Genomic DNA, 24,704 nt, shown 5'->3' on the forward strand with positions numbered 1-24,704 from the left:
CCACCCAAGGGCGTCTACTGCAGCAGCAACTCTACTAATCGAGTGAACAAGATGGCACATTCTGCAGGTGAAAGTCAGCCTTTCCCATAGCTGTGCTATTGCTTGCTCAGTGAGCTTATTTACACAGTGGCCATGGTGACAGGTGTGGCGGCTCTGTATGGGTTTAGGAACATGGGCTTCCCCTTACCAAAGTGACCTGGCAGAAGAAACCAACTCTAAAGCTCCCATGGCACCATTCCCTTGGGGAGGGCAGAGGAGCTTCGAACCAGTGTTAAAAACCTATAAATGTGGCCAGGAGCAATGACTTATGCCTTTAGTCTCAGTACTTTGGGAGGCCGAGGCGAGTGGATTGTATAAACTCAGGAGCTCAAGACCAGCCTGGGCAATATAGTGAAACCTGGTCTCTATAAAACATGCAAACATTAGCTGGGTGTGGTGGTGCGTGCCTGTACTCTCAGCTACTCGGGAGGCTGAGGTGGGAGGATGGCTTGAGCCCAGGAGATAGAGGCTGCAGTGAGCCAGTATTACACCACTGTACTCCAGCCTGGGTGACAGAGGGAGACCCTGTCTCAAAGGAAAAAAAAGGAAAAAACACAATCTGTAAGTAAAACTACTTGGATATGTGAAAAAACAAAACAGAACTTACAGACTTAATAACCAAAGTGATAAACTCCTGAAAAAGGTTTACCAGCAGCCTGAGAGGTAATTAGTGACTGGTAGAAATTTCTGAAGAAATATCCGGAATGGGCTGGGCATGGTGGCTTATGCCTGTAATCCAAGCATTTTGGAGGCCAAAGCGGGAGGATCACCTGAGGTCGGGAGTTCGAGACCAGCCTGACCAACATGGTGAAACCCCATCTTAACAAAATAAAAAAAAAAGAAATATCCAGAACGTGGAACATAAAGATGACAAATTAAGATGTGACAGAGAGGCTAAGAGACATGGAAAAGGGTATGAAACTTCTCTCTTTCTCTTTCACAATCCACAGTAATAAGTGTATTTTACTTGTGACTCACTCCACAAATATGTGTGTGTTAATAAATACAACTAAAACAAAAGTTTCATGACATAACACAAACACTCCAATATATTCTATTCTCTTCCTTTCTCTACACTGGTAACCACTTACTACATCGATTTTATAAGCCACTGTTAAAAAACAACCTATAGTCTGAAAAATATTAGTTGAATGACTACTGATCACACTACAAGATGTAAAGGGTGAGAGAATGAGGCTGAGACAACATTTATGCTTTTTTTTTCTTTTTTTGAGAAAGGATCTTACTCTGTCACCCCAGGATAGAGTGCAATGGTATAATCATGGTTGACTGCAGCCTTGACCTCCCCAGCTCAAGTCATCCTCCCACCTCAGCCTCCTGAGTAACTGGGACTACAGGCATGCACCACCATCTGTGGATTTTTTTTTTTTTTTTGCATTTTTTGTAGAGATGAGGTTTCACTCCATCTTTCCCACCCATGTTGCCTCAGCTAGTCTTGAACCCCTGGATTCAAGCAATCTGCCTGCCTTGGCCTCCCAAAGAGCTGGGACTACAGGCATGAACCACTGTACCCATCCGGGACAACACTTAAAAGAGATATTGTCACATATGATACAACATGGATGAACCTTGGGGACTTTATGCTAGGTGAAATAAGCCAGTCACAAAAGGACAAATATTGTATGATTCTATTTACACAAAGTACCTAGACTAGTCAAATTCATAGAGGCAGAACACAGAATGGTGGTGGCCAGGGGCTTCGGAGAGGGAGCATGGGGAATTACTGTTTAAGGGGCACAGAGTTCTAGTTTTGCAAGATGAAAGGAGTCCTAGAGATGGATGATGGTGGTGGTTGAACAACAGTAGGAATGTTCTTAATACCAATATACTTAAAAACGACAGAGAGTACATTTTACGTTATGTGTATCTTACCACAATAAAAAAGTAAAATTAAATTGAAAAAAAGGTATTGTTTGAGAGTTTTCAAGAATAATGAAAGACACAAATCATCAAATCAGAAAGCCCAAAGAATTCAAGGCAGGATAAATAAAAAGATACAGCATGAGCCAGGTGTGGTGACTCATGCCTGTAATCCCAGCACATTGGGAGGCTGAGGCGGGTGGATCACCTGAGATCAGGAGTTTGAGATGAGCCTGGCCAACATGGCGAAACCCTGTCTCTACTAAAAACACAAAAATTAGCCGGGCATGGTGGTGTGTGCCTGTAATCCCAGCTACTTGGGAGGCCGAGGCAGGAGAATCGCTTGAACATGGGAGGCAGAGGTTGCAGTGAGTTGACATGGCGCCACTGCACTCCAGACTGGGGGACAGAAGAAGACTCCATCTCAGAAAAAAAAAAAAAAGATACAGCATGGTAAAACTGCAGAACATGAGAAGAGAGGGACAAGATCAACAACCTATGAAGGAACGATTTAAGATTGTCACTGGACTCCTGTGGAACAATGAGGGGGAGCAGGCAAACAGTGAATAGCATTGTCGCTGTGCTGAGAGAGGACAGCTTTCATTCCATCAAGCGAGCCAAAACATCTTTCAAGAACAAGGGCAAGGCCAGGTGCAGTGGTTCATGCCTGTAATCCTAGCAGTTTGGAGGCTGAGGCAGGGGGATAACTGCAGCCCAGGAGTTGGAGACCAGCCTGGGCAACATAGTGAGATCTTTACAGAAGAAAAAAAATTAGCCAGGTGTGGTGGTGCATGCCTGTAGTCCCAGCTACACGGAAGTCTGAGGTGGGAGGACTGCTTCAGCCTGGGAGATGTAGGCTGCAGTGAGGCATGATCATGCCACTGTACTCCAGCCTGGGCAACACAGCAAGACCCTCATCTCTAAAAAAAACCCAAAAAATAAAAAGAACAAAGGGAAAAATGAATGCACTTGCAGATGAACAGAAACTGGGAGGGTTTGCACCAACAAAACTTCAAAAAGTAAAATTTAAAGGATTTACTTCAGGCAAAAGGAGAGTGATCCTATTTGTGAAAGCTAAGATGCAAGAAGAAAAGATGAATAAAAATGGTAATTGTATGGCTGAATCTAAACTAATGTTGACTGTATAAAGCAATTTAGTAATGTCTCCTTGGGTTACAATGAAAAAGATTAAACAACATACACTACACTAAGGCATATAATTTAGGGGAAGCATGATTAAAGTACTCCAAAGTTCTTATATTTTAAGGAAACAGGGTAAAGATGTTTTTAAAAATATTTAAAGATATTGGAGTTTCACAAGATAAGGACGCATGTCCAAAATTTTGAAGTAACCACTAAAACATTAGAAATACAGCATAGGCTGGGCACGGTGGCTCATGCCTATAATCCCAGCACTTTGGGAGGCCAAGGCGGGTGGATCACAAGGTCAAGAGATCGAGACAATCCTGGTCAACAAGGTGAAACCCCGTCTCTACTAAAAATACAAAAATTAGCTGGGCATGATGGTGCACGCCTGTAGTCCCAGCTACTCAGGAGGCTGAGGCAGGAGAATTGCTTGAACCCAGAAGGTGGAGATTGCGGTAAGCAGAGATCGTGCCATTTGACTCCAGCCTGGGTAACAACAGCAAAAGTCTGTCTCAAAAAAAAAAAAAGAAATACAGCATATAGGTGAAGAAAATCAGGACAAGAATAAAAACAAGCCCTAGAGAAGCAAGAAAGGAAAGAAAAAAAATAGGCAGGACAAATAGAAATAACAAAATAAAATGGTAGAAATAATTCCAGATATGTTAGTAAATATAATAAATGTAAATGGACTAAATGCTCCAGGTAAAATACAAAGATTATTCTTTTAAGAAATCTTTTTGTCATGACACATTTCAAGTATACAGAAAAGTGGGAGGAACAGTACAAGAAAATTACATGCCTGTGACGTAGAGTCAGCCATTGTTAGCTATTTGCCATGTTTGTTTCACCTCTATAGGTATGTATAGGAGACTATTAAGAACACCTATTTTACTTCCACAGCATACATAATATAATGAAATACAATTTAAATGGTAATCCTGATGTAGAGCATCCACTTTTAGGTCAAGCAGATCTGGATTTCCCATCAATTTTTAATTATTTAACTTACTTGTGTGGTTACGTATTCAACAGATGTCTCTTCACTAGGCTATTGTAAGAGGGTTGGAATCAGGTTAGCTTTTCTGATCATTGAACAAATTTCTAAATATTTGTTGCATAAACAAATCTAATTAGTAAAGAATTCAGCACAGTGCCAGTTGCATAGTAAACATTTAATGTAGAGCAGCTTGTATTTATTGTAGTTGCTGTTGTTATTGAAAGCATTCAGCAGAGTAGCACAACATATAAAGGCAATAATTGGTAGTTTATTATATTTATAATTATTATTTACAAGATGTCACAGTGCCTAGCACATCACTCAGTCATAAACATCATGTTTATACTAAGTACTTTTACTATTATTCAAAGTTTCTAACAGTGCCTGGCACTACATAAGCAAGAGAAAAGTGGAAGTTTATTCTTACCAATTGCTACTATTGAATAAAGCACTTAAGACGAGGCTGGCCCCCATTGGTCCCTTAATAGTTTTCGCCATGGCTATCATAGTAGCTGGACTACAGACCCCGCCTCCTGAGCTGCGCGAGGCCCCGCCCCTTGCTGCTCCGCAGTCCCGCCCCTGTGGCTTCTGCCGCGCCTGCGCACTGTCCCGGGAGGGGCTCCACGCGCGCAGCTTTCGTCCCCGCCCCTGGAGCCGGCTGCGCAGGGCGCAGCTTCCCGCCGTCCGAGCGGGCTAGCCTGCTGCGTGCGTGCGTGCGTGTGTACGTCTCTGCGTGCGTGCGTGCGTGCGTCCGTGCGTGCCGTCAGCTCGCCGGGCACCGCGGCCTCGCCCTCGCCCTCCGCCCCTGCGCCTGCACCGCGTAGACTGACCCCCCCCCGCTCCGCGCGCTCACCCCGTCGACAACCCCTCCCGTGCCCCGACTGGCCTCCGCCTTTTTGTAAAACTAAAAGCGGGCGCAGCATTAACGCTTCCCGCCCCGGTGACCTCTCAGGGGTCTCCCCGCCAAAGGTGCTCCGCCGCTGAGGAACATGGCGAAGGTGGAGCAGGTCCTGAGCCTCGAGCCGCAGCACGAGCTCAAATTCCGAGGTAAGCCCCGGAGGCCGCCACCTTCTGGCCCGCGGCCCCCGCCCCAGTGCTGAAGGGACTGAGTCGGGCGCGGCGGGTGACGTCGGCCCTCGTCCCCACCCTGACGGCGCAGTCGCGGGGGGCGGCGGGGCCCGGTTGGGCCGTGGCGCTCGCGGCACGCCGCAGAACTGCCTGGAGCTGCCGCGACCCGAGACGGCCCGAGAGGTCTGGTGCCAGAGCCGGGGCTTGCGCCGCCTCCCCGACCCTCAGCCTCCCGGGACCTGCCTTCGAGGCACTTGTCACATTGCCTTGTAACTTACTGACGAGTTTGTGGTCTTCTGTAGTGTGAGCCTCCGCCGTTGCCTGGAAGGTTCTTCCCCTGCTCTGTGACAGTGTTGACCTCAAGGCTTAGCTGAGATGTCACCTGTTCAGAGAGGCCTGCTGTGACCAGCCAGTCCACCGTGCACACCTGCTGTCGTTCCCCATTCCGTCACCCAGTTTCGTGGTCAACGCGGCACTTTTCATGCCCAGAATCACTGTTTCAACACTAGAAAGGAAACTCCATGAGGACAGGCTCTTGTCAGTTCGCTACTGTATACCTAGCACACATTAGATGCCTAGTAAATACCTGTTGAGCCAACAAATGAACCTCCTAAGGACTTCCGATGGGATCGAACCCACTTTACTTTCGCTGCCTCCCTCATGCTGTCTCCTGGGTGCTGCTGAGGGAGGCTGCCAGGGTGCTGGGATCCTTTTTCTTGGCAGAGCCTGGAGCAACACCTGAGTTGGTGGGAAGCCATGACCGTGGTTTCTCCCAGATGCCGTTATCTTTGTCATTTGTGCCTTTATGTTTTCTATGTTGTTGTTTTTGTTTTTTTTCCTACCTTCACCAGGACCACGAGGCAAAATGTTCTTGTCTGACTTGCTCATTCCTTCTTTTTTATGTGCATCCAGTAATGTGGAAAGCACTGCGGAGGTAGATGATGGATGAACAAGACAGACAAGGCCTCTGCTCTAGTAGAACTTACCTTCCGACGAGGGCAGAAAAACCAGCACACAAGATCATTGCAGATAGTGCTAAGTGCTGTGTAGGAAATGGAACAGTCTGACTCCATGAAAGTGTATTTTAGATGGGAAGGCAAGGTTACCACTATATCGCTAGCACCAAGCTCACAGTAGATGCTCAGTTGGTAGGTATGAATGAATGAATGGCCAGAGACTCTCCAGTTTATGTGTCCTGGTGGGAAGTAGTGTAGGGTAACTTACCCAAAGTTACCCAGTTGGCAAATGGTACATTTGAACCCAGATGTCAGAGTTCACACTCATAACCATTATGCTATCTGATCTCTGGGAAATACTCCAGAACTGTGGCTGTCACTTTGCCTTCCATGTTAGCAATGTGAAATAACTGAATTTACAGAGAACCAAAGGTTTTCCAACTAAAATGAAGAAAACAAAAAACCCCACAAAAACCTGGATCCTAATTCCCGGATAGTACTTGAGCTTTCCTGATGTTCTCCTGGCTTTCTGCAGAAGCCAGACTGGACAGCGAGTCCAGGTAGCTAAAGTGAATGTGGTGAGCCATGGTTTCCACTTGAGTTGTCTGAAGTTCTGGCTTCTCCCGTGCATTGGCGTGTTCTTTCAGTTAGTCCAGAAACATTTAGTGAATACCTGATCTGTGTGTCAGATACCGGGAGAAGCCAAGTCATATCAGTTGTACTCTCCCATTTTCCCCTCAGCCTCCTCCCAGTAGTTTAGGGAATGGGGGCAGATGAGAATAACAACCAGGACAGGTCAGTGATGTAGGGTAATCCAGAGTGCTCTGGGAGCATTGAGAAGGTCAGCTTCTGAAAGAGGTGTCATTTGAGCTCAGTTAAAAAGTTGAAGTAGAAAAAGTTTCAAAGAAGGAAAGGCGGGGGGGCGGGGATGTTTCAGGCAGAGGAAATTGTATGCACTGAGGCACAAACACTTGACTGGCTCCTTTGGGATGACACTAGTAGGTTTTGTTTTGTTTTGTTTTGTTTTGTTTTGTTTTGAGATAGAGGTCTCGCTGTCACCCAAGCTGGAGTGCAGAGCACCATGTCCCTGCAACCTCTGCCTCCCAGGTTCAAGTGATTCTCCTGCCTCAGCCTCTTGAGTAACTGGGATTACATACAGGCCTGTGCCACCACCCCTGGCTAAATTTTGTATTTTTAGTAGAGATTGGGTTTCAACATGTTGGCCAGGCTGGTCTCAGACTCCGGACCTCAAGTGATCCGCCCTCCTTGGCCTCCCAAAGTGTTGGGATTACAGGTGTGAGCCATCGCGCCTGGCCACCACTAGTAGTTCTGAATGACAGCAACAAAGAACATTTTTTGTGGTTGCCTGGTAAGAAGGGAGACAAGGCTGGTAAGTAGACAAGAGTCAGATCTTCTCAGTCCCTTTATGCATAGATGCACCCAGTGTCCAAGTTACAATTATGTTGATTCTTCTTGAGCAGTTCTTTCTTGCATTAACTCCCTGAAACCCCAAATCCCAGTACAAACTCTGTTGTCTAATATGATGTTATGGAAAGAGGCAATCATTTGGATAAAATTCAAGATTTTGTTCTTTTACTGAAAGATGTGTGACCTTAGGCCACTTCACTCTTCAAAGCCTGGGGTCAGTCCTTGGTCAATGGGGATAATGCTCATGTCCACCTTGCCTCCTGTAGAAAGTGTTTAAAAGAGATAACATGGCTGTTAGTGGCTTTGTAAGTGCACAGTACAGAGATTGGTAGTTGTATTTAGACAACCACTTAACCACTTAAGGAAGTGGTTTCATTACTACTTTACCTGAAAGATATAGCAGAGAAGAGTGATTGCTCTGGCCCTGGGTTGGCCAAAGTAATAATGCCAAAGTCACTGGATATTTTGGCCGGGAAAGTGGTCCAAGAGAAGTGGTACCAAATTATTGAAGGCCACTGGCTCATAATGTTAGACGAGACATCTGTGAGTGTTCGTAAATGGCGTCACGAGGTGTTCTGTTTAAGCTGAATGCTAAGACAATACAATCAATAGAAACTCAATACCCTGACTTAGAGATAGTTCATTTCAGGATGAGAACTGCCACATTTAACTGGTTTCTTCCAGCTTACTCAGGGTGATGACGCTGATTTCTGGTGGTTCACCTAGATGAACCTCTGAGTTAACTTTACTTAAGAAGGTAATAACTAAAATGCTCATTCAAAGGAAAAAATTATCTTTTAAATGCAGCCTAAGATGATATCATGGGATTGTATATTGTCAGAGTCTTTAATCTTGGGAATTTTGTGTGGTATGTTAAATTTAAGGATGTTTCAGAAGAAAAAGAGAACGTATGACCTTATGCAGTTTTATAGGAAGGACTAGGCTGCATCGTAACTATCAAAAGGAGAAAGTCTGGTGGCTGCTTGAAAGAAGCATGACACGGGAGGATTTACCTAGACTTAAGGTTGATTTTCATGAAGTAGTTCTGGGTAGTGAACATTATGCTCTTTCAGACTAGGGGTATCTTTCTGAGAGAGTAAATGTTTTGTTTTTTGGCAAGGTCTTGATCTGTCACCCAGGCTGGAGGGCAGTGGTGCCATCACAGCTCACTGTGGCCTCAAACTCCTAGGCTCAAGTGATCTTCCTGCTTCAGCCTCCCTAGTAGCTAGGACTACAAGTGCCACCATTCCTGTCTAATTTTTAGATTTTTTTGTAGAGATGAAGTCTTGCCATGTTACCCAGGCTGGTCTTGAATTCCTGGCCTCAAGCAATCCTTCCGCCTCAGCCTCCCAAAGTACTGGGATTATAGGCATGAACCACCGCACTCAGCCTAAGTATGTGTTTTCTTTTGTATTTCTTTTTGTCTTTTTCACTTAAGTCATAGGAGTTTTTTAAAATTGTCACTCTTTCTGTTGATCTCAGTTCTTCCAAGGCCTAATTCTTTACTTGTCATCTCCTCGCTCTGAGATCCCACTTGTTGTCCAGCTCAAAGAGAGCTTTCCAAATGAGTTACTTTCAAGGCATTTGATATATATCTCTTTTTCTTTCTCTTCTCCTTTCCTTTCCATGAGAGTCCATCTGTGGTAAATAGTATGTCTTATGTATTTTTTGGTCGTTGTTCAAGACTCTAGATCCTTCTTTATATCCTAGCCCATTCCCCTACCAATGATACTGTCACATGGAAATGGTCTGTTGAACATCCATCCTCACTAAGTTGAGCTTTAAAGGTACTGTGGACGCATTTACTTTTGCTTTATTCCTTGACTAAACCAATGGCCTTCAAGAAGTCTTAGATAGTCCTGCCATTAGTGAGTAGGGATATCAGGTGGGAGGGTACCGATGGATCAGTGTAGTTGAGTACCGCTTTTGGGAGAAAATAGAAACTTGGACACTCTGAACGGTAGTTTTAGGATGCTGTTTTTGTTTGTTTTTTTTGTATAGAAAAAGCTGGCTTAGAATCTTGAGTTCAGCCCTTCAAGTTGATGTGTAATTTAAGATTGTTTAGGAAGTTAAAAAATCTCAGACCCTGTGGATGTAGTTCATTCACTGCAGTAATTATCTTTCAGATGCTAAGTACAATATTAATTCTTTAGCTTTAGCATAGCACTGATTTTCCTGACATTTCATGATCACATAGAGCAGACTGTGTTTTATGGCACAACAAATCTCAGCCATGTGCTGAAGGTTCTTCGTGGTAGTGGTTTAGATCCATCCTGGATAGATTATCTTTATTTCGTTTTTAAGTAGCTTGCTTGTCAAAAATGGCATCAAACTTACTAAACTTGAGACAAACTTAAATCTTCATAGATAGTACCATTTACTTCTGATATCTTGTTCCTGGGAGAAGAATGTCGACTAGAAGTTAACTTTCTTTTATTCACCTATTCACTCCCTTTTCTTCATAGTTAACTCCTTAGGGGAAAAAATGTGTAGTTTGACCATATGCTTATATTTGTAAAGCAATGATGTTTCCTTACTGTGAGGGGTTATGAGTAATTATGAAGATCACAGTTATCTTCATAATTACCTGGGAGCTTTTCATCCAAGTGCGGATTTATTAAAATAATTAGTTTGAATTGATGCTTATTAAAAAGCTGAACTTTTAAACATTAACACTATCTTTTATTTATTAGAATTGTATGCATGTTTCCTTCAAATGCTGAAGGCAAAATACAGAGAACTTTGGCCCTGTATTATTATCACTAAGTAGTTGAAAATTAGGGGAGGAGTCAAGGGAGTTTATTATATTGGTTATCACTCAAATACTACCCTTAGGCTTGATTTTTAGAATCAAAACTTGAATTTTTACATAAATAATGACCTCCAAGAGTGACTCATATATCCCCCTTTTTTTGAAAAATTTGCTGTCTAAAGGATGACCATGATTTGGGACAAATGAGTGCAGCTTTCAACGAGATGACAAGAAAAATGAACGCAAAGAGGGCTGAGTTCCATTAGTCAAGACAAGGTTGTTGTGGAATGTCTTTAATAAAATAAAAGCCTTTTGTCCAGTTACTTTGCACTGAGAATTGTGTTAAAAACAAAGTTGCATTATGGTTTCCAGACTGGCTTCCTTGTTTTTTCTATCATTTTAGGCCCCTTTCAGGCTGTTATCAGCATGGCATATCCAGGATTGTTTTGGCCTTGCTCAGTGGGTGTATGCATTCTTTGAAGATTTTACCTGATGGACCTGGGCAAAGCTCTTGTTTAAAGAGCTTTGTTATGGAAACAGAATTACTAAACTTGACAGTCATTTGAGGATTATGTAAAAAACAAACATCCCATTGTGGTAAAGTAATATCTCTAGAATGTTTTTAAAAATGTTAAGTGCATGCTTTTAACAAGCTGTTGATTTCTATTAACGATGTCTTATGGTGCTCTAGGGTTTTTATCCCCTTGTATGGGGGTTTGGGCTGGGAAAGCAGTTGAGAAAATGGCATAGTCTTATGAGAAAACCTTGGAATGCTTTGTTTTAATAACTTTTTAAAAGTTAATTGCACATGACTATAAAGCTATAGAAATAATTTCTTGAAGTTTTCCTTTATCCTTTCTGAAGGGCTAATGTTGACCTTTGGATAGCGTGTTAGAATTTTTATCTGTGTCAAGTGATCTCTTTGCACTGAGGATTGTGTTAAAGCTTTTGGTTTGTGTGTGTGTGTGTGTGTGTGTGTGTGTGTGCCTATCTCATGTTGCTGGTGGGGCACATTCTGCTGATAACTGTAATGTGTTTGAATTACTACACTGTTGGCATTTCAGTAGGCTCCTTCAGCCTTTGCCCATCTGGAAAGTGGGGGCTAGGACAATAAATGTTTTGGGGGTAGATTGAGACTGCAGTTTTTTTCATCTTTTAGCTTGTGCTTTAAGACAATGGGAGTTATCCCTAGACCGTTTGCCTAGATTTGAATTACTTCCTTGTGATGTGATTTAGAGCTCTTAATTCCTTGGATTGTCTTGAAAGGCTGAAGGGTGCTCAGAGAATAGAGGGGAATTGAAAATGGAACCTAAGGATCTGAGAGTGGTCATATTTGTGAGTGGTGAAATGCCCCCCCAACACCCCATTGGGTTGGGTCTGGAGTTAAAAGCAGTGGCTGACATACCTTTTGTGATATGAGTATAAAGAGAAGGTAAAGAAAGAGCAACCATTTCCAGAGGATAAATGCTTTGATTCCAGAAGACAGGCCACACAGTTTAGGAACTGTCTTAAGAGGTGCTTTGCCGTATTTGTCTTACTGTTTAATCTGTGTAATAATTCTGAGAGATGACTTATTGCTAGGTAACTTTCCCCTGGATGAGGCTGCAATAGTAAATGGTGGCACAGGCCAAGCCTTGTGCTTTCCCTTATACCACTGTCAGCTCATTAGAGTTAACTTACAAAGGGGTTCATTCTTGAGAGAGGGAGGCAGAGAATTAAAAACTATTAATGAAGTATTAATAGCTGTCAGGACAATTTCTTAAGAACATTAATTCATTAAGAGTTATTCTCTGAAATTTTTAGGGGGTTTCCTTCCTTACTTAAAAAAAAATTCAGACAGATGACCCGAAAGCATGCTTTGATTTATCTTGTGAATATTCACTTTTATATCAGATTCTGGTGGTTTCATGATTCTATATATTTAGAAAGCATTAACTTGTGAGTAATTTGTCATTCTGCTATTTAGTCTTTGGAAGGCAGAGCAAAGCTTGTGTGTGGTAGAGATTTCATAGGCTTGCAGGTTTGTAGGGTGGGAATTCAAGAAGTCGTAAAGGGCATTTATTAAGATAGGAATGTCTAAAATGATCTTTAGCAGTGCCACCTTAAACTGTATGAGTAGTGCTACAAAGCCTTTAGTTCTGCGTGCTCCTGACCAGCCATTGCCTTGGACAAGGAAACACATAAGGGTGAGTTAATAAATTAGAGACTGCTCTCATCTGTTGAAAGAGGTAAACTTAAGGTGATTAAAAAGTGCTGTTTTACTCTGAATGAGGTATACTTTGGGAAGTCATTGTTCTCCAAGACTGTGATATGCCAGGCATATGAATTGAATCAGAAAGGATTTAGAAACATGCGTGGATGAAATGATCTCACACAGATGCTCCTCAACTTACAGTGGAGTTATATCCTCATAAACTCATTGTCAGATGAAGATATATTAAGTTGAAAACATATTAAATACACCTTAACCTACTCAACCTCATAATTTTATCTGCCTTAAACATGCTTAGAACCCTTAAGTTAGCCTCCAGTTAGACAAAGTCATCTAAGACAAAGCCTATTTTATGATAAAGTATTGAATATCTCATGTACTGCATTACTAGTCTGGGAAAAGATCAAAATTCAAAATATGTCAAAATTGTGATGGTATTACACCATTTAAAATTGAAAAAAAAAATCTCAGATTAATCAGGGATTGTCTGTACATAATAGATGATTGTCCGAATTAGAGACATTTTTTGTTTCTGCCCTTCACACATCCTTTTCAATCATCCAAATTAAAATTGGTTTAATTTTCTTTATAGACAGATGACTCCTTCTGGGGGAATTGAACATGACTTTGATTGAGATTTGGTTCTATTATCACATACTGAAAACTTCCTGTGGGCCAGGCACTGGATTGCATTGGGGACCTGGGAGGAAGGCCTACCCCTTAAAGTTTCCAGCCTCTAGGTATTGGGGGACAAGGAGGGAAAATGGGGAAAAGATATTTAAGGTCTGCCCCTATTGGGAGTTTAAAAGAAGCTGTGTTAATTCTGCTTTGGGTGTTCAGTCTCAAAGGGAAGATGGCATTTGAGATATGTGACTTGTTGAGCTTACACTGTGCTTACCATTTATCTAAGCACTAGTTTATTTATTTCACTCTCTGGAAGGTATCATTTATTTAATTCTTAATGCAAGCCTAGAAAGTGGGTACAGTTATGATCCCGAAGTTATTAACCCAAGTTATGAACCTGACTGAGGTTTGGAGCTGGGTTTTGAACCAAGATCTGTCTGATTGCAAAGGCCTTTTTTGTTTGTTTGTTTATCATTATGCTGGCTTTATTTCTTCCCTTATAAGTGGGGGTGTGACTGCCCTTGGCTTTCTTATTTATTATGTTGTTAGGAAGATGAGAGGATGAGTGCGAATTGAGAGGAGGAGTGAGAATAGAGAAAAAGGCTAGAAAGAGAAATGAGATGGAAAAATAAAGGAAAAGGCAGGGCACAGTGGCTCATACCTGTAATCCCAGCACTTTGGGAGGCTGAGGTGGGTGGATCACCTGAGGTCAACAGTTTGAGACAAGTCTGACCAACATAGTGAAACCCCATCTCTACTAAAAATACAAAATTAGCTGGGCATGGTGGCGCATGCCTGTAATCCCGTCTACTTGGGAGGCTGAGGCAGGAGAATCACTTGAACTGGGGCGGTGGGGGTTGCAGTGAGCCAAGATCGTGTCATTGCACTTCAGCCTAGGAAACAAGAGCGAAACTCCATCTCAAAAATAAATAAATAAATAAATAAAGGAAAGGTGCCTTATTATAATTGTAGTCTAGTAATTGTCTTGTTGGCACCTCTTATGTAAAGTGCAGTTGCTCTGTGACGTTGGAATGACTGTGACTGACTTTTAATCTTTTGCTGGCTATGGTGTCTCATGCCTGTAATCCCAGCTTTGGGAGGCCAGTGAGAGTGGATTGCTTGAGCTCAGAAGTTTGAGACCTGCCTGGTCAACATGGTGAAACCCCTCTCTACTAAAAATACGAAGCTTAGCTGGGCTTGGTGGTGTATGCCTGTAATCCCAGCTACTTGGGAGGCTGAGGCATTAGAATCACTTGAACCCAGGAGTTCAGAGGTTGTAGTGAGCTGAAATAGTGTCATCACACTCCAGCCTAGGCTGAGAGTTGAGACCCTGTCTCAAAAAAGAAAAAAAATCCTTTTACAAATTTTGTTTCCCCTAAGAACTTCTATCTTAACTCGATCAATTATTGTGAGCTATTTCTTTATTAGTGTTGAAAATATTATGCTAAGACTATCAACCGTACCTTGCCTTCCACCACCCCACTCTCTACTCCGAGTCTTTCATGTCCTCAATACCTATCATTACAAACTATGCATTTCTGGGTTAACTGGGTACTATTTTAGTCTTTTAGTTCCATCACTCAGCATTTACAATATAGTAGGAAAAGGAAAGAAATGGAGTGGAATGCACTTGAGAAGTCAGTGTTACGACCATCTCCATTTTAGAAATGAGAGGCCTTTGCAGAAGGCCTTTTTGGAGAGGACTTTGCAGAATGTAAATTTGTACCCAGGTCTTCCAGCCTCCCAGGCCTGTGTGCTTTGCTTTACAGATGGAGCCTGTGGTTCCTAGCCTTGCTGTCACTTAGCTAACCTTAGTTTTGGTTTCCTCCTATGTCATGTGAGGAGGCTTGAACTCACTATGTCTAGGTGTTCCTTCCAGCTCTAAGCTTGAGATCCAGGTTTATTTTAGCTGAAGAAGAGAGATGGAAAACCCCTTGAGGACAGAAACCAGCTTGTATTTTCCACAGCACCTACCAGTATTTTGGACCCATGGGCTCCTGAATAGTTAATTAATGAAACCTCTTGTTCCTGTTTGAAAGCGCACTACTTCTATTGACCTTTCCTGAGTATTCTTGGAGATAATCTGATCCAGTTTTTTCTACATCACCTTTTATTGTACGAATTGTATGTCACTTTCATGTTTTGTTTTATTCTTTGTGTGCCTCATTTACTTACAACTTGGTCTCCCCTGCTAGAATGTAAGCTCCTATAGGTTTTTGTTTTAGTATTGCTAAGTAGTGACTAATAGATTAGCTTCTCTTCTTATCGTTGTCTTTTCATAGTACCCCAAAAAAGGGATACAACCCTGGACTTCGTCGTCTTTTCAGTTTTGCTATGATCATTTGAAATAGAAGCATACACAATAATAAAGAGAGAAATATGCTGAAAAACCAAAGGTTTGTCGCTGTGGAGGCTTATTTGAATTCTCATTCTGTTGGTTGAATTGATTTGTTGGCATATAAATATATCCTGATGGACTCCTCTGAAAATCTAAATTTGTGCTTTTGACCTTTGTAAAGTCAGGCAATGCTTTACTAATTGGATGAAGGAGAGCCATGGCTTACTCTTGAGAGAATATGGAGATGCACACAATCAAAACTTTTCCTGTAATTTGTGGGCAGGAGGATCCCATTTTAGTGCATGGTTCGCCTCTAACCTCACTCAGAGAAAGATAAAAGGTGGAAGAAACATGAGCAGTCATCTAGAGAAGTCCAGAGAACACTTGGTTGGCTCATTTGGGTCTTTATTTTATTATTATTTTTTAAATGAATGCTTGTGTTGCCTTTCTCTTTCAAAGGAAGATTCTTTCTTTACATACCTAGCACTCACTGAGAATAGTGCTTGACCATTAGTCATCTTTATTAAACATTTGACTGTTGTCTCTTCCACCTTTAAAGAAGAAAAACTGTGTTGTCAGTCCTTTTTGCCCTATCTAGCTACTCCTTTCACTCTCTTTCTTATGGTAAGCTTCTGGAAAGCATAGTTTCCTGTCTTTTTTCTTTCTGTGCGTTCATTTCTGTCACTGCCCGGGAGCTCAGTCATTGCTTCATCACTCCATCTCCTGTTGCGTGCTCACTCTTCACCATGTGTGCTCTCCCTACCATTTGACCCCTGTTATCATCCTGCTCATTGACACTCTTCTCTTGACCTCCCTTGTTGCTCTCTCTGCTTTTCTTCTGCCCATGTGGCCAATTCTGCCCACTTACCATGGAGTCCTGTTAGCAATGCTCAGGGTTACAGGTTCACCTTCTCTCCCTCTCCTCCTTCCTCTGTTTCTCTCAAATTTGCTCTGTCCCTGTCTTCCCTTCTGACCTTTGTGTAGCTTTTTTACCAGTACCCTTAGCTTCTAACATCACTTATGTATGAACCCAGGCTTGACCCAAGCCCATATAAAAGGCTACAGGCACTTTAAATACAGTTTGACCCAAGCTGAACTCCATACCACCTTTTCTTTTTTTCCTCCAAACCTCCCCTTCTTAGTGTCTCATTGAATGGTACCTACATTCATGCATTTGGCCAACTCAGAGAGCCTGTGAATCAGTCTTGTCCCTTCTTCCCCATTTCCTCTATGATGGCTGCCCCATTTTCTCCCACAACTGTAATAGCCTCTTAACGAGTCTTCCTGCCTGAACCCTCTCTCTCTTTCCACCCTGATGTGGCTTTCAAAGATGCAAATCTGAGCATATCTCTTGCTTGCTTATAATCATTAAATGTCTTCCTGTTGCCAAAAATTAAGTTTAAATTCTCTAACAAAACCTGGAAAATCATTTATACTTGGTGCTTTCCCCCACATCGCCCTGCCCATCTTTGCAGCAGTGTCTTTCCTCATGTTTGTGTTCTAGCCTTTTAGTTCTCCTTGGCCATGAGGCTTTGGCATACTCTGTGTCATAACTTATCTTGTATGTAGTCATAAAGTAACAGCTTTTAGCTGTTTCCACCACTAAAAATTAGTTGATTCCTTTTCCTCTTGTTTGTTTCCCTACTTTCCCCTGCTTATCTTGGAGGCTCAGCAGGGGCTTCACTTCTTCAAGGTCACTTTTCTGACATTCTTCACTCACATTGTGCCTGTTCCTCTGGCTCCCACACTTGTCACAGCATGTTGTTATTGGCTACTTGGTAGTTACTTTTCTCTCTTGTAGAAATCTCTTCTATTTTAGAGGGTCAGGACTACCTCTTAGGTGTGTGTTCTTTACCCCATTTCTTTCCTATCACTTCACATCATTAGTCAGCCTATTACTGCTGTCTCACATTTCTCTTGTACTTCATTCCTTCCTTGTGCTGACAAACATGCTTAAGTTGCCCCTTCCTAAAAATAAATCTTGTTTTATAGATCTTCCCCACTTAAGCAAATGCCCAGTCTTCTATCACAGCTAATTTTTGGGAAGCAGTGAATAACAGTTTCTGATATCTTCACGCTTCTTTCTTTCAGACCTCAGCCCTCCATCGAAACCCTTCTCAGTTCCCCGGGTTTTTCTCTGTGATACTTGTCTTTGACTTTTCTGATGAACTGTTCACTTCTTTATCATCTCTTTTACTAGATATTGATGTTTCTCAGGTTCTGGCTTTAGTCTTCTCAATTTAACAATTCTCATTGTTTGTCTCATTAATAATGTCTTCGTCTTCCATTTCTGCACAGAAAACTTGCAAATCTGTATCTCCGAGCAGATTTTTTGATCCTCAGCCTGCTGGACATCCCTGTCTATCATGAGAACACCTCAGACTCAGCATGTTCCACACTGTATTTACAGTTTACCCTCTTATCCTTGCTGACTGTGGCTTCTGGATCTTGGGAATAGCCCTTGCACCAACTTGGCAAGCTGGAAATCCTAAACTTGTTTTTCACTCCCCCTTTTCCATAACCTTTCACAGCTATTCAGTCCATTTAAATCAACAGCATCTCCTGTGCCCTTTTGCTTCTTGTATTCTGCTGCCCTGTCCTCTGTATAGGTCCTTTCCTTTCCAGACAACTGTAGTAGCACTGTGTCTCAGCATTCTGTCTCTAATTTGTCTACCTGCTTTCCTTACCCTTCAAACTATCCTTTATACAGTTTCCAGAGATATTTTTCTAAAAATTGAAATTTGATGTTGTTTCTTGGTTTAAAAACATTCATTGGCTCTCTAGATCTTGCGGACAGGTTCGTGCCCAAAATTCTTAGGCTAACAGCAAAGCTCTTTGAAGTCAGACCACACTGCGTCTTTCCGGCCTCAGCTTCATTCACTTCGCTTGTACCACTTCCTTTTCAGCCCTGTGATGCGCCCAAAAGACCCTTACAAGGCTTATCACACTGTACTTTCACCCAAGCTTTCCTACAGCTCAAAGTGTACTTTGTGTTACCTGCTTTTCAGACTCCAGGGCTTGCCTCACTGATCAGTTCCCTGTGCTCCTCACCCTCCCCTTTTGATAGGGTGCTTTATAGATTACCTTTCATATAGTGTTCAATGCAGTGAGAGGTAGTATACTGATCAGCAGTTAAGAGTGTGAACCCTAGATCTGTCATCTTAAAGTCACGTGTCCTTCAATGATGGAATTAACCTCTCTGTGCCTCAAATTCCTCCTTTTGGGTTATGTTAGGAAGTTAAAAATTAATACATGTAAAGTGCTTAGAATAGATCTGGCACTGTTAAATATGAGCTAATGTCACATTTGATAATTTTTTTAAAAGATAAAATCATTATGGAGTCTCAGTCTCAGAGATTCTGATTCATTAATTCTGGATGGGCCCCAAGATTGTTCTGGGTGGGAGCCACAGTGCCCTGTTTTTCTCTCCAGCTTGAGAGCCTAGCACAACACCTGGACCATTCTCTTCATCAGTTACTTATTGAGTACCTGTAGCATGCCAAGCATTGTTCTGGATATTCGAGAGGCTGAGATCAGAAAACTTTTACCCTATGGAGCTCTTCTTCTAGTGGGGAAGATGTACATTAAATAAAAACAGAAAATATATATGATGTGTCAGGTAGTAGGTGATAAATGGGGGAAAAAAACCTAAAAACAATGAAAGATAAAGGGATTCAATTTTAAGTAGGGTGATTAGGGAAGGACACTTTGCTGAGACGGTGATATTCGAACTGAGACCTACATAAAATGAGTGTGTGAACCATGAAGACATTTAGGAAGAGCATTACAGACTGATGGAAGGGCAAGTGCGAGGTGGTGATGAGCTTGGTGTGTTCAAGGAGCAGCAAGGTCATTACTTCTGCACCAGGGTGAAAGAGGGGCCTGCTAGGAGATGAGCTGAAAGAAGAGGGCAGGAGCCTTGCTGGTAGGCAGGCCACAAGAGGAACTTTGGATTTAGTTGTGAGATGGAAAGCCACAGAGGATTCTGAGCAGGAGCATTTTTTTTTTGAGACAGAGTTTTGCTCTGTCACTCAGGCTGGAGTGCAGCGGAACAGTCTTGGTTCACTGCAACCTCCGTCTCCCAAGTTCAAGCAATTCTTCTGCCTCAGCCTCCCGAGTAGCTGGGATTACAGGCACACACCACCATGCCCAGCTAATTTTTGTATTTTTAGTAGAGACAGGGTTTCACCAAGTTGCCCTGGCTGGTCTTGAACTCCTGAGCTCAAGCCTCCCAAAGTGCTAGGATTACAGGCGTGATCCATCGTGCCCAGCCAGGAGTCTTGGCTCTGTTGCCCAAGCTGGAGTGTGCAGTGGCATGATCTCAGCTCATTGTAACTTACCCACTCCCAGTTGAAGCAGTTCTCCTACCTCAGCCTCCCAAGTAGCTGGGACTACACGCCCGGCTAATTTTTGTACCTTTAGTGGAGACGGGGTTTTACTGTGTTGGCCAGTTTGGTCTTGAACTCCTGACCTCAAGTGATCCACCCACCTCAGTTTCCCAAAGTGCTGGGATTATAGGCGTGAGCCACCATGCCTGGCCAGGAGTCTATTTTTAAAAACAATGGCTGGTGTGAGGAGAGTAGGCTATGGGAGATGTGTGCGTGGTCTTATGTTATGTGTGGGAGCCATAAGGCTGCCACAATAACCTAGACCTAGAGTGCCAAAGAGATGGTGGCGTGGACCAGGGTGGCAGTGGAAAGAAAATGGGGAGAGGTGGTCAGATATTTTTATGGTAGAACCAACAGAACTTGCTGATAGATTAAATGTAGAGGAAAGAGAAAACTAAGGTAATAACTGTTTTTGACCTAAGCAGTTGGGTGAGTGGTGGTTTCATTACTGAGATGGAAGAAGCAGTGAATTTGAGGGAGGAGAGTGGGAATCATGAGGGCTGTTTGGACATGAGAAACTTGAGAAGCTCAGTACACTTGCTAAGAGAGATGTTAAATAGGTAGTTGAGTCTGGAGCTCATGGGAGAAGGCCAGGCTGCAGATAAAAATTTGGCAGTCAACTTGCTGTTGTGACATAGAACAGTAAGGAATAATTTCTCCTGATTGAAGAGATTTGGTAAACCTTTCCAAAAGAGAAGACGTTTGAGCAAAACTTTGAAGAATGAGCATAATTTCCAAAGGCAGAGAAAGGGGAAAATAGAATATATTTTTCATCCAGGTCTCAGAGCCTTTCCCCTGGCCTCTTGTTGAGTTTAAGAAGCTGCTGACCTGGTTGATAATCTCTTAACACTGATAGCCACCTAGGTTCTCTATTGAAAAGGAACCAGACCAGATTACACACTAACTGATAAACCATGTTCTGCTGTTTCTCATTGTTCACAAATTGCAAATTCCAGTTGGATCATCAAGGTGCAGAATGCTAAACGTATTCTGCTCCACTCTTCTGTGTATCTGGTGTGAATTGGATGTGTTGATTTTGGTGTGGAGGATTCTTCACATGCTGTTATCTCCTCTAAAGATGGAACACTTTGGGGAAGTTTTTACTTCTATTGATACTGACTTTTTGTATTTGACTTGAACTGTTAAAACAACTACAACCACGAGAAATTGGGACCCCGTGCTATTTTATCATTCATACCCCTAACTTGGGGATATTTTCTGTCTTGACTCATCCTGCTTTGTGTAAAATATGAATCATTTTTTGCCACTCTTCTATTTAGATAGAGTTTTATTTGGAGTAGAATATTGCTTACCTTTTTGTTTATTTTTGTGAGAACTGTATTCAGAAATGTTGCTCTTTCAAGTAGAGAATAATTACTAGATGTTTGTTAGTCAGTGGGATAAAGAGTGCATTGAAAAAATTCAGTTTATGAAATCTAAAATCCTTTTAGAACAGATATAAAATTCATCTGTGAATAATCCTCAACTGCACTATAATCTGTCTTAGTGCTGGATATAGGTAGACTGTATGAAGCTTCAGCTCTTATATACTACTTTTAGCCATTTTTTTATTTAGAAAAAATATCTAGTGCATTAAAGGAAAGTAGTGACAGTGTTTATCTTTAGATGGCGTTTAGTCTTTGAAGTTCATACAACAACTTTTGTCAGAATTGTAGACATGGGTCTTTATCTTGAATTAATGAGATCACAGCAACTTTAAACATGTTTTAAGTGATAGCCTGATTTTTATAACTGTAAGCATGACTATCAATGTCAGTTTATCAGTTTTCAACAAGTTTACAATTTTGAACAAGTAGAAAATTCTTTCAAAAGAACATTGTTTGGATCTCACATAAACTACAGGTAGCTTTCTGTATATGAAAAAAATTTTAAGTACAAAAAAATACACATAATAAATATCCCAATACAGAGTAACTAAATGTTAATAATTTGTTAGACTTGTTTTAAATCTTTCTTTAATACAACAAGTAACACTTCACCAATAATTTATGACACATCTGTACTTTGTATCTGCTCATTCATACTCCCTCCTTTTTTTTTTAATTCCCCAGAGGAATTTAATGTGAACTATTTCCATTTTTTTTCTAGATCACTTAATGTAGTGTCATGGTATATGGATGACTTAACATGGTTTTGAGACCCATCAATTGTTGAAATACATATCTAGTTTATTCTTTTAAAGTGTTGTGTAGTATTCCTCTATGAGATTTTAGAATCTTTATTGTAGGGTAATTCTTTATGTATTTTGAATTCTAATCATTTATCTGTTATATAAACTACAAATATCTTTGTTTTCTAGGCTGTTCCTTACTGTCTAACTTTATATTTTTTTCAGGTAGCTTTCCTGAGTTTGATCTTAGGAATTCTTACACTACAATAGAATGCCTTGTGGTTTAGTTTTCCCACCTGTGGAGGTGGTGGCAGGCTGAGTTTTGTTTCTTACTGCTCTGAGCTAGGAAAGTAGTGAATTGAATAAGTAGCCTGCAAGACTGGGATAGTCTGTTTCAATCAAGCTGGCTTCTGGTGTGCCTTTGATGGCATCATCACTCAGAGTTCTTGGTGTTGATTTCTCTTGCTGCAATAACAGGTGTGATGTTTCTCAGTAGGTGGCTGTTTCCTGAGGATATCAGGAGGATACTTTATTAATTTAAAACACTTTGCATTTTAAGAGTTCTTAGGGAAGTTATGTGTCTATGTGTAGGGTTCTTTTTGTGTGTTTGTTTCAAAATAAGAGCTATATGATTAGGCTCTCTGCTGAAATATTGGAATATAATGTCTATCATTAAAACATGTTGGTTGTGAAGCTTTGTTTTTGTTTCTAAAGCATCGATTTAATGTGTGAGCTAACAATTCAATCAAGAAAATAGATTTTTAAGAAAACCTCTGTGGTATTTTTATTCTTGAGTTCAGGTTTATTTAGGAGCTCACTCTCTTTGAATATCTGTTAGTATGGTATCTTTCATTTTTTAGGGAGGGGGCGGCTTTTTAAAAAATCACCATAGAATAATTATGATGAAAGCATTGTTGACACATTGAGCATTTTTAATACCTTCAACCTATATATATAAGCAGCACAGATTGAGAATGTTTTTAGATCCAGTCTGTTTACAGGAAATGCAGCAGAATCAGAGTACAGTTACCTCTGAGGAAGTCTTGTGTTCATGCAGCATATATGTTCTAGTAGTTCGGAGGATCTGGTGATGAATAGGATGAGCACCCCCCACCCTCCACCCCATGTGGAAACAGGAAAGGAACAAACAGAATATATCCTGTGCAGAAGATGAAAAGGGTGTGATGCTGGAATGGGAGCAGCAGTAGTCTCAGAATTTGTTCCCCCAGAGCCTGCATGTGCATACAGAGGGTGTGTGGAGGGAGAATACAGCCACTGTGTGAAGTAGATGGAAGCATGGCATAGCTGTTTGTTCATTCAGCAAATATATTGAACATCTGTTCTATGCCTGCAAGTGTTCTAGGTGCTGATCAGTAATGAACAAGAGGGAGAAAAACATCTGTGTTGGTAGAGTTTCCATTCTAGAAGGGGAAGATTTACATAAACAGGAAAAGCAGTAACGTGGGGATTGGTGCATTGCAGATGGATATGGAAAGCAGAAAGCAATAGGATATTTTTTAATGAAAATAGACTGCAAAGGGTAAAATTTAAAAATATTTATAGATATCCAACAGATTTCACTTTAGAGGGTCTGTGTCCCTCCATTTTAATGTATTTTTCCCACATACAGAGTCTACCGTATTGAAACCTCAAGCACACTTTTATTGTCTTAACAAAATCCATCAAAAGTCATACGCTTCTGGAGACAGATTATTACCTTCACAGAAGGTAATCTTTTTAGAGTTGGAGTGAAATATGGTAACTCATTTTTTGGAGAGGCTGTGAAAAGGAGAGATATTGTACCTAAATTGTGTTTGCAAGAGTATAAAATAATATAGCTTTTTTAATGCAGAGTGAAAAAAACTGTTGTGAAGCTAATAACTTTAAACTTATATTTGGAAAGCTGAGACCTGATAGATTATATATCAAATGGGTATATAACTTATTTGGTAACACAAATAGTTTGAGTTTCAAGTATTGTAGCTACATGAGAAGATAAATTACAAAAGAAGGCTATGTATTTGTGACACCAGAATTTCATGAACTCTAGAAAAGGAAGAGCAATCACTTTGCACAACAAATGATCTTATTCATGTGTATTTACACATACAGTACAGATACATATTTTCAAGATCTCAATAATATCAGAAATGTTAAGGGGGATACTAACAAAAGTAAGTTAATATAAAAGACCAAATGCCTTTCCCTTTCCTCTTTTTTTTTTTTTTTTTTTTTTTTTTAAAAAAAACTGTATTTTAGAACAGTTTTAGGTTCACAAGAAGTTTTAGGTTCGCAAGAAAACTGAGCAGAAAGTATACACAGAGTTCTCATGTAACTCCTACCCTACACATGCTAATAGCCCACTCCACTAGCAACATCCTACACTGAGTGGTACATTGGTTACCATTGGTGAACCTTCAGTGACACATCATTGTTACCCAGAGTCCATAGTCTGCATTAAGATTCATTTCTAGTGTTGTACATTCTGTGGGTTTTGACAAATATGTAATGATATGTATCCACCATTATATTATCAGAGTATTTTCACTGTCCTAAAAATCCTCTAGGCTCCTCCTGTTTCTTTCCTCTCTTAACTTCTATTAACACTTGATCCTTTTTTTTTTCGGAGACAACGTCTCACTCCATCGTCCAGGCTGAAATACAGTGGGGTGATCTCCTGCTTCTACCACCTGAGTAGCTGAGATTACAGGTGTGTGCCACCATACCCAGCCAATTTTTGTAGC

The 24,704-nt window shown here is 41.2% G+C and overlaps 1 protein-coding gene across 4 annotated transcripts in view; it reads left to right on the forward strand.

Moving 5' to 3' along the window:
* The first annotated feature begins 4,816 nt into the window (after positions 1–4,816).
* VAPB (VAMP associated protein B and C) overlaps positions 4,817–24,704 on the forward strand; it is a 52,540-nt gene continuing 32,652 nt past the window's right edge. For all 4 annotated transcript variants that reach the window (XM_054255503.2, XM_035299033.3, XM_078372015.1 and 1 more), the window contains exon 1: positions 4,817–5,110. In XM_054255503.2, the coding sequence (XP_054111478.1) occupies positions 5,053–5,110 (58 nt within the window). In that variant the 5' untranslated portion in view covers positions 4,817–5,052. The remainder of the gene's footprint in view (positions 5,111–24,704) is intronic.

Source organism: Callithrix jacchus, chromosome 5 (assembly GCF_049354715.1).
Source record: "Callithrix jacchus isolate 240 chromosome 5, calJac240_pri, whole genome shotgun sequence".
Taxonomy (NCBI): Eukaryota; Metazoa; Chordata; class Mammalia; order Primates; family Cebidae; genus Callithrix; species Callithrix jacchus.